Below are 13,245 nucleotides of genomic sequence, written 5' to 3'. Positions count from 1 at the left end.
CATTCGCAGCATACCCTTGCGAATAACTCACTGGCGCCGAACCGTTGAAGAAATTTTGGCAAATAAACGTGCAAGAAATAGTTCCGATACTAGCAAGTCAATATTCTTGGTAAGTGTCATCGTAAAATTCCTTGTGTTGTAAATAATAAAGGGAATGCCGGATTATACTAAAGCCAGCTTCCCGACATAAGCTACTATTCTATACGAACACAGAAATATAAATTTATGTATCTAAAACTGAATGACTCAAATCAAATTGGATTGCATTTGCATAATATATCTAATATTGGAATCTGTTTTGATCGTAAAAAATACAACTTGCAATCATTTAGATTAAAGTTTTGAAAGAAATTGATTGCAATCGTAAATTGTGCCAAAATTGTTAATAGCAATCTGCCTTAAACTTATGTTCCCCATGTAACGGTTATAAAATACGTTAAATCCGCACTATCTGCATTAACAAAAATATAAATTGGAATATTTAAAATAAAACGATTCATATTTATTTTCTAATAAGAATTGTTTATTTATTGAATGTATTTAATACTAATATAATGTAGTGGGTAATGTTTAAAAATGAATTCGCAATATGTCCGCAGCTTAGGTTGATTTGAAGAAATCCGTTTGAATTTTTCGAATTACATCTACTTGAATATAGGATAGGCAGAGTTGGCTACAAATGGTAGTTCCGTAAATATTTAAAATATGTTAGTTCATTCAATATTTACATCTGGGCCAATAAATAATAACAAATAATATAATAAGCCACAATAACATTGACATAACAAATATAGCCGAAAAACAAAGTTTCGAGTAAACCGAGTTTTTATAACCCCCATAAAATTCCGATTAATTTTAAATACGAAAATAACGATATTTTTTCATGTACCTTGTTTATACCTACACAAGAACCGCATTAACAAAAAACCGATTGGACTCAACATATATTTCTTTACAGCATGTATACCCCTGTCTTTATAGTGCACTCGATAAAGTCGTATTCAAAAGTAAACAAAATCTGCTATTTTTATACGACATTTTTATAATAAATAATTTGCGCGGGCTGTATAAAGAAACCAGCCTATTTTCACTTCACGTCAAATGAGTGATGCGTTTATACTTGTTTTCTAACTGATGTGAGAAACAAAAAACCGATTTGAAAACAAATTAAAGTCAATACACTTTTCAATTTCAACTCGTTTTGAATTAGTTTATGCATCCTTTTTGAATCACAGCGAACTGGGTCAAAGCGCTTTATGTGTCGGTATAGACAAGGTAATAGAGCCTTTTGATTCTTAACAACATACATTAGATATTTTATTTAACAAAAAGTAACTATACATTAAATTATTGTTTTATAAAAATATATTTTTTCAATTTAATTTTAATTTAGACAGTGGAACTATCTTCATTTTAAAAATGCTATCACATATTTTTGAAGATTTCAAAAAATACTGCAAAATACAACAATGAGCCTTAGAAATAATAAATAAGCAATTGCTTTTTCTTAAAACTTCAGACCTTTTACTCGATTTGTTCAAACAAATTTAAATAAAAGGTCTGAAATTTTAAGAAGAGGCAATCGCTTGTTATACCAGAGCGCACTTGTGTACAAAGTTATAACAATTTTGTCCACATAACGGTTGTTTGTAACAGGCAAAACGAATCGAGATAGATATAGACAAATGTATACATAAATGATCAGAATGAAAAGAGAAATCGATTAAGCGGTGACTGTCTGTCCGACCGTCCGTCTGTGCACACTGTAACTCGAGTCAAAATTGAGATATCTTAACGAAACTTGGTACGTGCACTTCTTTCGGGGGATGGACGGTATTGAAAATGGGCAAAATCGGACAATAACCACGCCCACATCCCACATAACGGTAATTTAGAGAAATACGAAATATTCGATAAATCAGTATATATTAAAGCTAATTTATTCAAAATTGATGCAACAATTCTTTACCAAGAAATACGTTTANAAAGTCAATACACTTTTCAATTTCAACTCGTTTTGAATTAGTTTATGCATCCTTTTTGAATCACAGCGAACTGGGTCAAAGCGCTTTATGTGTCGGTATAGACAAGGTAATAGAGCCTTTTGATTCTTAACAACATACATTAGATATTTTATTTAACAAAAAGTAACTATACATTAAATTATTGTTTTATAAAAATATATTTTTTCAATTTAANTAAAGCTAATTTATTCAAAATTGATGCAACAATTCTTTACCAAGAAATACGTTTATGATAAAATTTTGGAAAAAAGGCGTGGCACCGCCCACTTATGATCACATATACATATGTATCTCTGTAACCGTTCTACCAATTTATACCAAACTCGGTACGGTTATTGTGCTTGCCACATAAAAGCAAAACGTTAAAAATTATTAAAATCGGACTAAAATTACGGCTTTTCATATAACGGTAAATGTCAGAAATGCTTGAAACTTCAATATTTCGAAATTGAAGGACGCTAATTTACTCAAAATTGATACACCNATAAGGACGCTAATTTACTCAAAATTGATACTGCCCGGCTTACCATGTAGCGGTAGCTTTCGGAAAGGTGAAAAACATATATTCAATCATACACCCACCCTGTCGGAAACAACAACAACCAAAATGGAAATATATTTAATACTTGCGCCGGGTATTTAATGTTCGGCTCCGCCCGAACTTAGACTTTCTTACTTGTTTTTGAATTATTTTATATACTTATTTTCTGTCTCAAAATGGCTTCTCGGCCATGCGGTGGAGTAAATTGAACAACGAAAAAGAAAAATATTTGAATAGAAATTTGTTTAAGAAACCGATTTAGTTTAAAAAAAAGGAGATTGAACATTAATCATGACGATAATGCTTCATTAGACGCCAGGCCAATAACCTAAATCAGCAAACAAACATTCGTTTGCGGATGCGGAAAACGTCGTTCCAATTGTACGTTTGTCTGCAATTTCTTTTACTAATTATTGAATTAAATTAATTTAGTTTATTTCTACTTTCCGAAAATTTCCAATGGTGCTGATAGCTGCAAGGATTATTTAGCGATTTGGAGCATAATCAACACAATATACGCCAAGGGTGGGCAAGGCCGAGGCCGAAAAGATCCGCACGTAACTTCTTAATGCTACAAAGAGCCACACAAAAAAAGCAGAAACAAAAATTTAATTTTTAAATAAAATTATTATTAGAAATGAAAAACATTCATTTTATTAATATTATTTATAGATATTAAAGAAAATTCAAAAGATCCCTTTGGCCAAATTTTCAAAATCTGGTTTTTCGTCAGTTAAAGCCGTTCGTAACAGTTCTGTTAAATGTTGGTTGGTCAATAGGTACGTTCGTTTGAATCTCCAGTAAAAAATGTCCATCGACAAAATTCCGGCGATATATCATCTCTCCTCTAACAAGAGAAAAATATCCAAAATAGTAGGCGAACAGAAAATTTGCAGAAACTTGCAAGTTAGACGAACAGCAACACAAATTTTGTATACATAAAAAAAAGCATAAAATTGAAAACGTAAGAAACAAAATCCCGAAGTCTTATCCTGACACAGTTCACTGACTAAACGAATAATTACTTACTTCCTACAAGTTTAATCAGTCGCATTTTACTATTTTAACTTCCAAACCTTCAAATTCAATTTAGGGATTTGCGTAAATACCAACCAGCTGTTTTTGATCAGCTGTTTTCTTGTTGGCAATTTGCAGTTGGTAAAAATTTTTTCCAGCAGAAACTAGCAGCTTTCCCTCAAAATCAAGTGTCATTTTGCTCTCTCAATTTCCCCTACTTTGCAAGTTGTTTGCGTATGCGAACACAAAAAGCTGATAGTTTTTACAACTTTCAATAATTATCAGGTATGCGAATGCAACTAATTGGGAACGGTATTTTGACTTTACGACTGTCATTGTAGAGTACAAAAACTCACAGTTAAACGTTGTACCAAAAATTGAAAATACACGGAACGCAGCTGTTTTCAACAGCGGATATTTTAAATCTGGTACTTCTTGCCGGAATTCAAACAATAGCATAGCTTTATGTGGCATTTCCAGTGCCTCAACTTCTTTTAATTCCAAAAACTCCAACTCTTCTTCACTTTTCTTAAAAAGGAGTATTGTAAATTCATCCTCAATTATTTTACATAAAAAAGGGTTTATGAAGTATGCAAACGTACATTTAAATAATTTCAAATTGGACAATTTTGTTTCAATATCTGCTTTTAAATCATGTGTAATATTTGTTCTAGCCATGATGAAATATTATTTTTTTGAGATCATAAATAAAAAGACTTAGTTTAGTTTCAAAACTTAAAATAATTTCCGACAAATCAAAAAGGTTTTTATTTTCTCCTTGTTGAGACAAATTCAAGTTTTGCAAATGTTCCATCATATCGGTAAAGAACATTAAGTCAGAAAGCTAATTTTCGTTCTCCAATTGCGGGTAATATTCCGATTTCAATTTGCGTATGTGTATATAAAAAGAATAAAATATAAAAAAAAACAACACAATGGAATAGAATGTCCAGCAAAGAAATATGTATTTTTTAAGTTAAAAGAGCCAAAATATTCTAAGCCAAGAGAAAGTAAAAAAAGCCGCACTTTTCTAAGCAAACAGCCGCATTTGGCTCAAAGAACCGCGATTGCCCACCTTTGATATATACAAATACATATGTATTATTTCACAGATCCAGGGTCAGCATAGAAATACGTCACCAAAATTATGTAAAATTTAAGTAGGAATTATTTTTATTTACAACGTAAAAGCGATATCTGACCCAATCTGATAAGTATATTTCCCCTAAAGTTAACCCATTTTATTTACTTTGTCTATCGTGCAAATATATATTTTATTTAAAATTTTCAGATATGTACCTACATTAGACTGCATCACCAAAAAAAGTTGCGGTTTTTCCGCCGGGGTTACAGAATCTATTATATCTTAAGACGTCCACCAAAATATTTCGGAAAAATATTTAAGCGAGCTGGACCGATTTGAAAATACCTCCAAAAATGGAGATTTTTATGAATAAAAATAGTTTCTAAAAGAACTTTTTGAAAAAAGTCCCCTCAGATTACAAAACAGATTAGGCTTAAAAAATCTGCATAAAAATATTTAAAAATCTTTTCAACAGAATCGTAATAATGAGATTTTCTATGCTGTTTTTTTACTTTTTTTCAAAGATTGATTTAAGAAAAACTGAAATAACTGGGCGAAAACTATTCTGATTTAGACTTATAGGATCTCGGTAGAAGGGTATTTTCCCACTACTTTTATTTATGTGCAAAAAAGTCATCGTGTCCCATTTTTTTTTTTTCAAATACCAAGTTTATTAGAAACTAGTAATTTTTAGCAAAAAAAAAACCGACTTCAACTCCCATATAAAAAATATATATATCTCATGATCCGCTGATCGGATCTTAACCAGATTAGTATGGGACCACCTCTGAGACACTATCTTATCGAAATCGGTTGACGTGGTCCAAANAATCCGACGAACTGATAACCTCCTCCTTTTTTGGAAGTCGGTTAATAATAAAAAGGATGAGAAAACACCTTTCCAATGATACCTCACAAGTCTAAATCGGGAGAGTTTAAGTTCAGTTATTCAAGTTTTTCTTATACCAAACTTTGAAAAAAGCTAAAAACAGCATCAAAAATCTCATTATTACGATTCCGTTCAATTTTTTTTTTTAATTTTTTTTATATTTTTGTGCAAATTTTTTAAGCTTAAACCGTTTTGTTATCTGAGGGAATTTTTTCAAAAACATCTTCAAGAAAAAACACCATTTTTGGAGGTATTTTCAAATCGGTCCAGCTCACGTAATCTTAATATTTTTCCGAAATGTTTTGGTGGACGTCTTAAAATATAATAGGCCCCTATTATGAGTTACATTCGATCTTCGATTGTGGTCGAAAATGCTGATCGAACGAATTTTGATTTGGTATTATGGCGCTCATTCGATGAAGAATAGCGCTATTGTGAACTTCGCTCGTTTATGTTGTTCACAATAGCATATTTTTCACCGCTGAGAAGCTTTGTTTACAAATCGGGCAAACTAAATAGTGTGCTTATACATATTTATGTAAATTTGTGCAAATTAAAATGAAATAAAAAAGAAAGCAAGTTTATAAAAACGTGGTAAAAAATAGAACAACGAAGTTCTGGGGTTCAACGATTCGTCAGAGGATGAGAGTTTAGTGAACTGACCAGGAGTAGTAAATATTTAAGAGAGTTTAGGTGTAGTCTTTACAATATATTTTGACATAAAATATATTTAAGAAATTTGTCTACAGATTTACTAAAAACTTCCGACTATCTAAAGAGGCTTTTGTGAGCCAAATCTATTTAAAATATTTTAAAGCTATCCACAGCTCTATGATTTGTTCTCAGAGATCGTGCCAACTGAGTATTGGGATTTTCCTTCACAAGTAAAGCAGCCTTTCGAGCTTTTGTTTTGTATTCACGACGTTAAAACTGCATGAAATTGTTTAAAATTAGTGTCTACCCGCCAAAAAGTAAGAAAACAAATGCAAAATCTAACACTTCGCTACCCCATCGAAAGCAAAATTCTGTTCGACAGAAAATTCGATACTCAACGAAAATTTCGACACGGTTGCATTGCTCATAATACGAATTTCCCTTTCGATCTTCGATAACCAGCGAAGATCGAAAATCGAATTCAACTCATAATAAGGGCCATAGTTTTTATAATTCCAATGGAAAAACAGTGCCGACTTTTTTTTGTATGGGGAGTGATGCAGTCTAATGTACATATATTTTAAAATGTTTGCTTTAATTTTTGTCTTTTTTTAATATTTAATTAGATAAGTTAAGATTAAAATAAGCTTAAAACGAAACAGCACAGCAACCCTCTTCTGTTCATCTTGAGCACATAAAACCCTCTTTTGTTAAAATTCGGCGCTGCACAAAATCCTGGCTGTGATATTTTCCATCAAAATACCACTTCGCAACTCTGGATTTCACGAAGCGTTTCATTCGGGTCGTAGTTTTGCAACTTCGCGCCATTCGGTGTTGATTGCCATATGGCTGCCATATTGTTCACACTGCCATCGCCATATTGAATACCCTGTCAACTATCTGTCAACCCTAAGATATCTGACTTGTATTCTTCCACAATGGCCAAAACTTAGCCTTCGAAAAATGTCAATGACATAAGTTTCAAGTTTTTACTGGTTTTCGTTCAATAACTATTTCTGATTATTTTTTTATTCTCTAAATTTTACTCTCAATTTTGTGTTTAAACTCTCGCTGCTGGTACTTACTGGAAATGTTGTTGAACAAACTAATATTTTTTTTTGTATTTTAAATTGACAGTTCCAAAAATGTATTCACTTACTTGGCAAATTAGTACAAGTAAAAATTGATCCTGTAAAAATTTTGAACTTCACGTAAAAATCAGCTGTTATTTTGCTCTCACAATTTTCCCTTTTTACCGATTTTCTGCCAGGTTTTGCGTATGAAACCTCTTACGCATGATAATTCGTAACGATTGTAGCAAACTATTGCGAAAAAGAAACTATTGTCAGCTGTCCAATTGCGATGTGCATTAGGGCGGGTCGAAAATATAGTTTTTCTCAAATCCCTTGGTAATAGTGAAAATATATTGCATCATGAAGCTAACAACAATCCTGCAAAATCTTAGTCCTTTATTTTAATTACAAGAGCCCGCGCATCGACCGCCAAGTGACACACAGCACACCAGTCGAATAATACCAATTCCTGTTTAAAATTGTGGGTTCAGCAAACAGGTTTGGTGCATATTATTAGATAATGAATCAGTTAATGCAAAAGATCAAGTCAAATATCATTTATCGCAGCCCTTTAGCATATCGTTAATCTCAAACTTATCCTTTTTCAATAAAATTTTAATTGTTCTCTTGATAATTGCACTGACCTATAATCAAAAGATATAAAAAACAGCATTAATATTGCTGGGGTGCATTTAGGTCGTGGTTCCAAATATTCTAATCTTTTTTTTATATTAGCTGTAGTTTGCGAAATTTTGCAAATGTAGGAACGATTTCGATAGCTCTAATAGAAAAGCAATTATTTTCCATCACCGTGGAAATATTTTGTTTGTGGTAATGAGTATGGACGGGCTGAACGGGCACAACTTCTAGAAACACTAATTAGTTTACTTATGTTTATGCATACAATAAAAAAGTTGCAAATATAGAAAGTTGACAGAAATTTTTGTTCACCATTTTTTTATTCTTAAACATTTTTTTTATAATCTGATCGATTTTCATCATATTATTATCATAAATCAGTAACAGTAAGTCACGCCTTCAATTTGGTAATTATTACGTACCGATCGAGTAATATTTACGAAAGTTATATCGAAAAACTTAGGTGGATTTCTAGTTATTTTCTACAAAAATTTCTCTTAAATTGTATAAATAACTTTTAAATAAAAGAACCGGATTACAGAAAAGTGTGCCAGGTAGTGACTTTTTTCGTTCAAGCTGAATGCAAAGCAATATCGTCCAATTGGATAGTCCTCAAAAGGATTTCCCAGGATATGTATTAACATAACGGAATTAACTAAAATACTTATATCTAAACACTTATTGCACGTCTCCTACTTTCATATAAAGGCAAATTTAGAAACCGCGAAAAATGTGCTTCTTCGGTGACTAATGAAACCATTCCGCTCCAATTTTCAAGTCTGCATAAGACTGCACCCCAATTGTATTTTGTTAATGCTTGAAACTACTGTTAAGTTATGAAACGATTCCTAATCTTGGACAATACATGTTTGACTTCATTCCCCACGATTTTGAAAACTGGCCAAATCGGCGTGACAAAAGTCCATGGCCCTCTTAATATTATATAAACATCCGAAAACATACAAATTTTTGAAATAAATTTCGTCTCACTTTTTTACATTATTCACTTGGTTGCTGAAGTAATGAATAATTGAAAATTCATGAGGGAAAATTCATTTAGAATCAATTACACGGGCTAAAGATAAGTTTAAAATTAATCTTTCGTGGCCAATAACAATTGGCTTAGACCTAAGACAACATAATATTACTATTACAATATCGTAAAAAGTCTTTTATTTTCCCCCATAAAAAATCGACCCAGCCTAATCTAAATATTCATGTCAATGGAAATTATATTTTTAATTGATTTTTTGATTTAATGTGCTGTACGGAATCGATACGTTGAATGATCAATATCATTTACTAAAACTGCTATAACTTTTCTCTTTTCAAACCGATTCGTAAAAGGTTTGGGTCTATACTCTCGGAAAAACAGCATTTTTTTAAAAGACGGTCATACGAACATATCGCACGTTTAATAACATAGAGATGTAAATCAAAATTTACGTTTTTGGTGACTAAACTTCCCAAAAATGGCGAAGATATGTATGTGTATTTCCATCTGTCTTTTGGTATACCAACTTTGCGTTTACCCACAAAATTTAAATTTTGAAATAATTCGGTATATTACTAAACGTGCGATATGTACATATATTTCTAATTTAGCTTACCTTAGTCGCGTTACTTACTCGCGACGAGAACGCTTCGGACGTGCAGCCGCGATAGACGAAGATGGGCCTCCATTATCATTTGTATGGGTATTACCTTCAGCTAAGTTTGCAGGTTGTGGAACATTGTTTGGTACATGTGCAGTTGCATAGGTTGAAGTTGTTGTATGATTTCCAAGTTTATCGATTCCTCGTACCTTCTTACTGGCAACAGATTGAGCGGTTACTTGTAACGAAATAGCATGAGTGTTTAGTTTTTCCGCCAGTAGAAGATCCTTAAGACCCTTCATTTTTTGACTATAAAGCGTAATAATGGGTCGTTTAATCATGAACTCAAAAATGTCAACGGGTGGAGGCGAAGATGGAAGGGAAGAAGAGACAATGCTTTCACTTTCTTGCAACTTCTTTGTGTTGTTTTCCGATTTTTCGGCCTTCACGCTTGAATCATTTTCATTATTTGCGATAATTTTCAAACCGTTTTCAGCATTATTATTGCGATTACTCTGCCCTTGTTCCAACTGTTTTTTCTGTTCAGCGAAAGGCTCTCCTCCACCCTGTAATAAAAAAACAGGGTTTAAAATCTTCTCACCACACGCAGCAGTTAAATCCGCAAGCGTAGTCGTAATATCCGATTTTTTCGCATCCAACAGAGCTTTCTGAAATACATACCAGAAGGAAGACATAAACGAGATTTTCAAAATATGTGCATGGGTCATATTCACCTCCTCTGTTTTAAGGATATTATTATTCATACTATAAGTACCATCTTGATCGCTTTTGGTTTCAGTTATGGAAACTTCAACATGCGGTTGAACTTCTCTCACTATATTTTCTAAAACTTTTAGTGAGGTTGTTTCGGTTAGTGATGGGAACAATTGTTTTTTTGCTTGTGTAATTTCATCCTCTATAGGGACGTTAATCACAACTTGTGATCTAATATCATAGTCGAATTTCGTTATATTATTTACTAATGGCTTAGCCCAACCAATATGCAATATTGGTGTTAAGCTGTCTTCTTCCCATTGGCAAATGCCATCATAAAAACGCAATAGATTAGCAAAAGCTTCGGAATCGCGCAAAATACTTCTTCCCGAATGGCCCGAACTCTCCGTCTTCATTACGTGCGGTATCATCTCATTGGCAATGTCCAAAAGCTCTTTATAGATTTCCTCATCGTCACGGCAACTATACGTATATATACGTATTACATCTGCTGCATTGGCCCACGCGGCAAAAGCTTCACGATACTTCAACAGCCGATTATAAAAATTTCCCTTAAATTTAAATTATCTAATTTAAAATTTGGTATAATATAAGAAATGTCTCACTACGAACCTGGTAAGTGTAAGGATAGACATGATGGTTACGATAGTATCTGCGTGCAGACTGTATGGCCTCTTTATATAATTGCTCACAAGATATGCGTTTAGGTGTTGAACAAATTTCCTCCAATTCGCCAAGTGTTCCTACATATAAATGTAAAATATATTAAGTTGCATTCGATTTTTTATATACTAGGGTATACGGTTGCCACACAACTGTTTTATTTATCTAAAATTTGTGTCTAAAATACGGCCATGAATATATATGTGTGTGTATGTAAAGGATTTTCAGATCTTTGGGCAGTACGGTTAACGAATTTTTAAATATATACTCAAAATGATATCTTCAATGGATCTTAAGCGAAAATTAGTTTTTCGTAAAATTTTTGGAAACTGGGCGTGGCCCGCACACTTATCTTAAATATTTGTATCTCGAAAACCACTTCACCAATCTGTATATATCCGTAACAATTTTGATATACATACACATTGCGTCTGACCTTCTTAAATACTGTCTTGAAATTTTTATTTAAATCGGACAAATACCACGCCCTCTAGAAGTATCGCTAACATTGAGTTTTCAAAAATTTTATTTTTTTACTAATAACTCCTTAACCATTTAAGAAAAATGAATCACACAATAATTTAATGTTTCCTCAATGGATTTCAAACAACTTGATGTATACTTTATTTTTGTGCCTTCAATTTAAAAATTTACGTTTTTTTTTTTAGCGTTGAATCGCACGCACAACCAAAGTGGCAACCGTGCCATCAAGATCTCTTTCTCCTTCCTGAACGAAAGCTCATCCATGATGATTTTGGATTTACGAGGTGCCGCTGAAGTAAATTATAAGTGAAACCCCATATTTAGGGTTAGATTTAGAATATATATTATGATCGCTTGTCTTTTGGGATCATAATATATATTCTAAATTGGGCATACATTTTTGGTTCTCTGACAACCGCACTCAGAAACGTTCTTTAAGTTAGCTCTAACGGGCATTTATCAAACGATTGTTATATCTGTTAATTAATGTTTCCTCACGGAGTTAAAAGATAAAGGCTCATTAGTTAATGAAAAATTTAAGTATGGCCACATTTGCGGCCCTTTTTTTTGTGGCATCACTCACTTTTTTAGTTCAGTTTGAAATCAAAAATTCAAAAGTTTATTATACGAGCATTGCAAAAAACACATATAAGATTGCCATTGGGCCTCCCCATTCTAACAAGATACTAGCATATGAGACATGTTACCAGCATGGATCGGAAACTCGGCCTTTCCGACCATGCCCAACAGCTCGTTCGCAGTACGGAGCGGAAACTAGAGCTTTCCGCCCATTTAACAGCTACATAATTATGAAAAGAACATGGATCGGAAACTCGGCCTTTCCGACCACGGTAAACGCCTTTATTGACGCAGAGCGGAAACTAGGCCTTTCCGCCTGCTGTACATAAAGATAGACTGGAGACTAGGCTTCGCCAGCTATCCAACCCGAGGCTATAATGTACGTATAATTAATTAATTAATTGTACAATAAATTAATGTGTATAAAAGAATAAGGTATGTATTTGAAAATAAGTAAAAATTAGTAAAGAAAATATGAAAAATGTGAATGTATAGTATTAGTAGAAGAGCAATCAATTAAATAAGTTAATAATGTAATTGACAAGATTTTTTATATGTCTTAAAGACTGTCAATAAATAAATAAAAATAAATAAAAATCAAATATAAAAATAAGTATTTATGTACAAATATCATTTTTCGCTCACTCCCTCAGCAGTCGCAATGGCTGAGTGAGTAGAGCACTGGCATGCCATTCGAGAGATACGAGAACGAAAATCCTTCCTTTTCCTTTATTTATTTATATTTTGATTTGTATATTTTAGTGTTTAAAAAATAATTTTTTTTTTTAACTTCCTTTAATTTTTAGAAACAGTCTTCCGGCAACTATCTTAAAAGCTCTTTTCTGTATTTCTAACGACTAATTGGAAGATCTGCTAACGAGGAGGTCTTAGCGTTTTGTTTTATTTATCTTTTAGCAATAAGTTTTCTAAAAACTAAACGAAATTAAAAAAAGATGTTTGTTAAAACAATAAAAAGTAAAAATTTTAGGAAATAAAGGTAAGAAAGAAAAAAATGTATTAAAAATTAAATTTAAATGAAATTAAAAATAGCTATTTTTTAACAAAAAAACTTAAAAATTAAAAGAAACATAATAATTAAAAAAGAAAACGTACTCCGTTGCGAGGATTGAACTCGGATCTCTCGAATGGCACGCCAGTGCTCTACTCACTGGGCCATTGATACTGTTACAGTAACGTTAGCGAAATTGAAGTTTATTGAAAACAAACGACAAATTTTATAATCATTCGTTAAAAAGGTTAGTAATGGGT

The 13,245-nt window shown here is 32.4% G+C and overlaps 1 protein-coding gene across 4 annotated transcripts in view; it reads right to left on the bottom strand.

The window, feature by feature from the left end:
- Positions 1-517: 517 nt before the first annotated feature.
- Mnn1 (menin 1) overlaps positions 518-13,245 on the bottom strand; it is a 32,245-nt gene continuing 19,517 nt past the window's right edge. Inside the window, exons 3-6 of one of the 4 annotated variants that reach the window (XM_017629157.1) lie at positions 10,864-10,994; positions 10,251-10,802; positions 9,550-10,184; positions 518-673 (exon numbers count right to left, since the gene is read on the bottom strand). In XM_017629157.1, coding sequence (XP_017484646.1) covers positions 601-673; positions 9,550-10,184; positions 10,251-10,802; positions 10,864-10,994 — 1,391 coding nt within the window. In that variant the 3' untranslated portion in view covers positions 518-600. Of the gene's footprint in view, positions 674-2,658; positions 3,137-7,901; positions 7,927-9,531; positions 10,185-10,250; positions 10,803-10,863; positions 10,995-13,245 lie in introns of those variants that run through there. The other 3 variants (XM_017629158.1, XM_017629159.1, XM_017629160.1) reach the window with 3 other exon arrangements.

This window comes from Rhagoletis zephyria, unplaced genomic scaffold (assembly GCF_001687245.7).
Source record: "Rhagoletis zephyria isolate East Lansing unplaced genomic scaffold, Rhagoletis_zephyria_1.1 Rzeph_scaffold_06555, whole genome shotgun sequence".
Lineage (NCBI taxonomy): Eukaryota > Metazoa > Arthropoda > Insecta > Diptera > Tephritidae > Rhagoletis > Rhagoletis zephyria.
The sequence above is the reverse complement of the archived record's forward strand: the minus strand, read 5'-3'. Positions and strand labels throughout refer to the sequence as shown.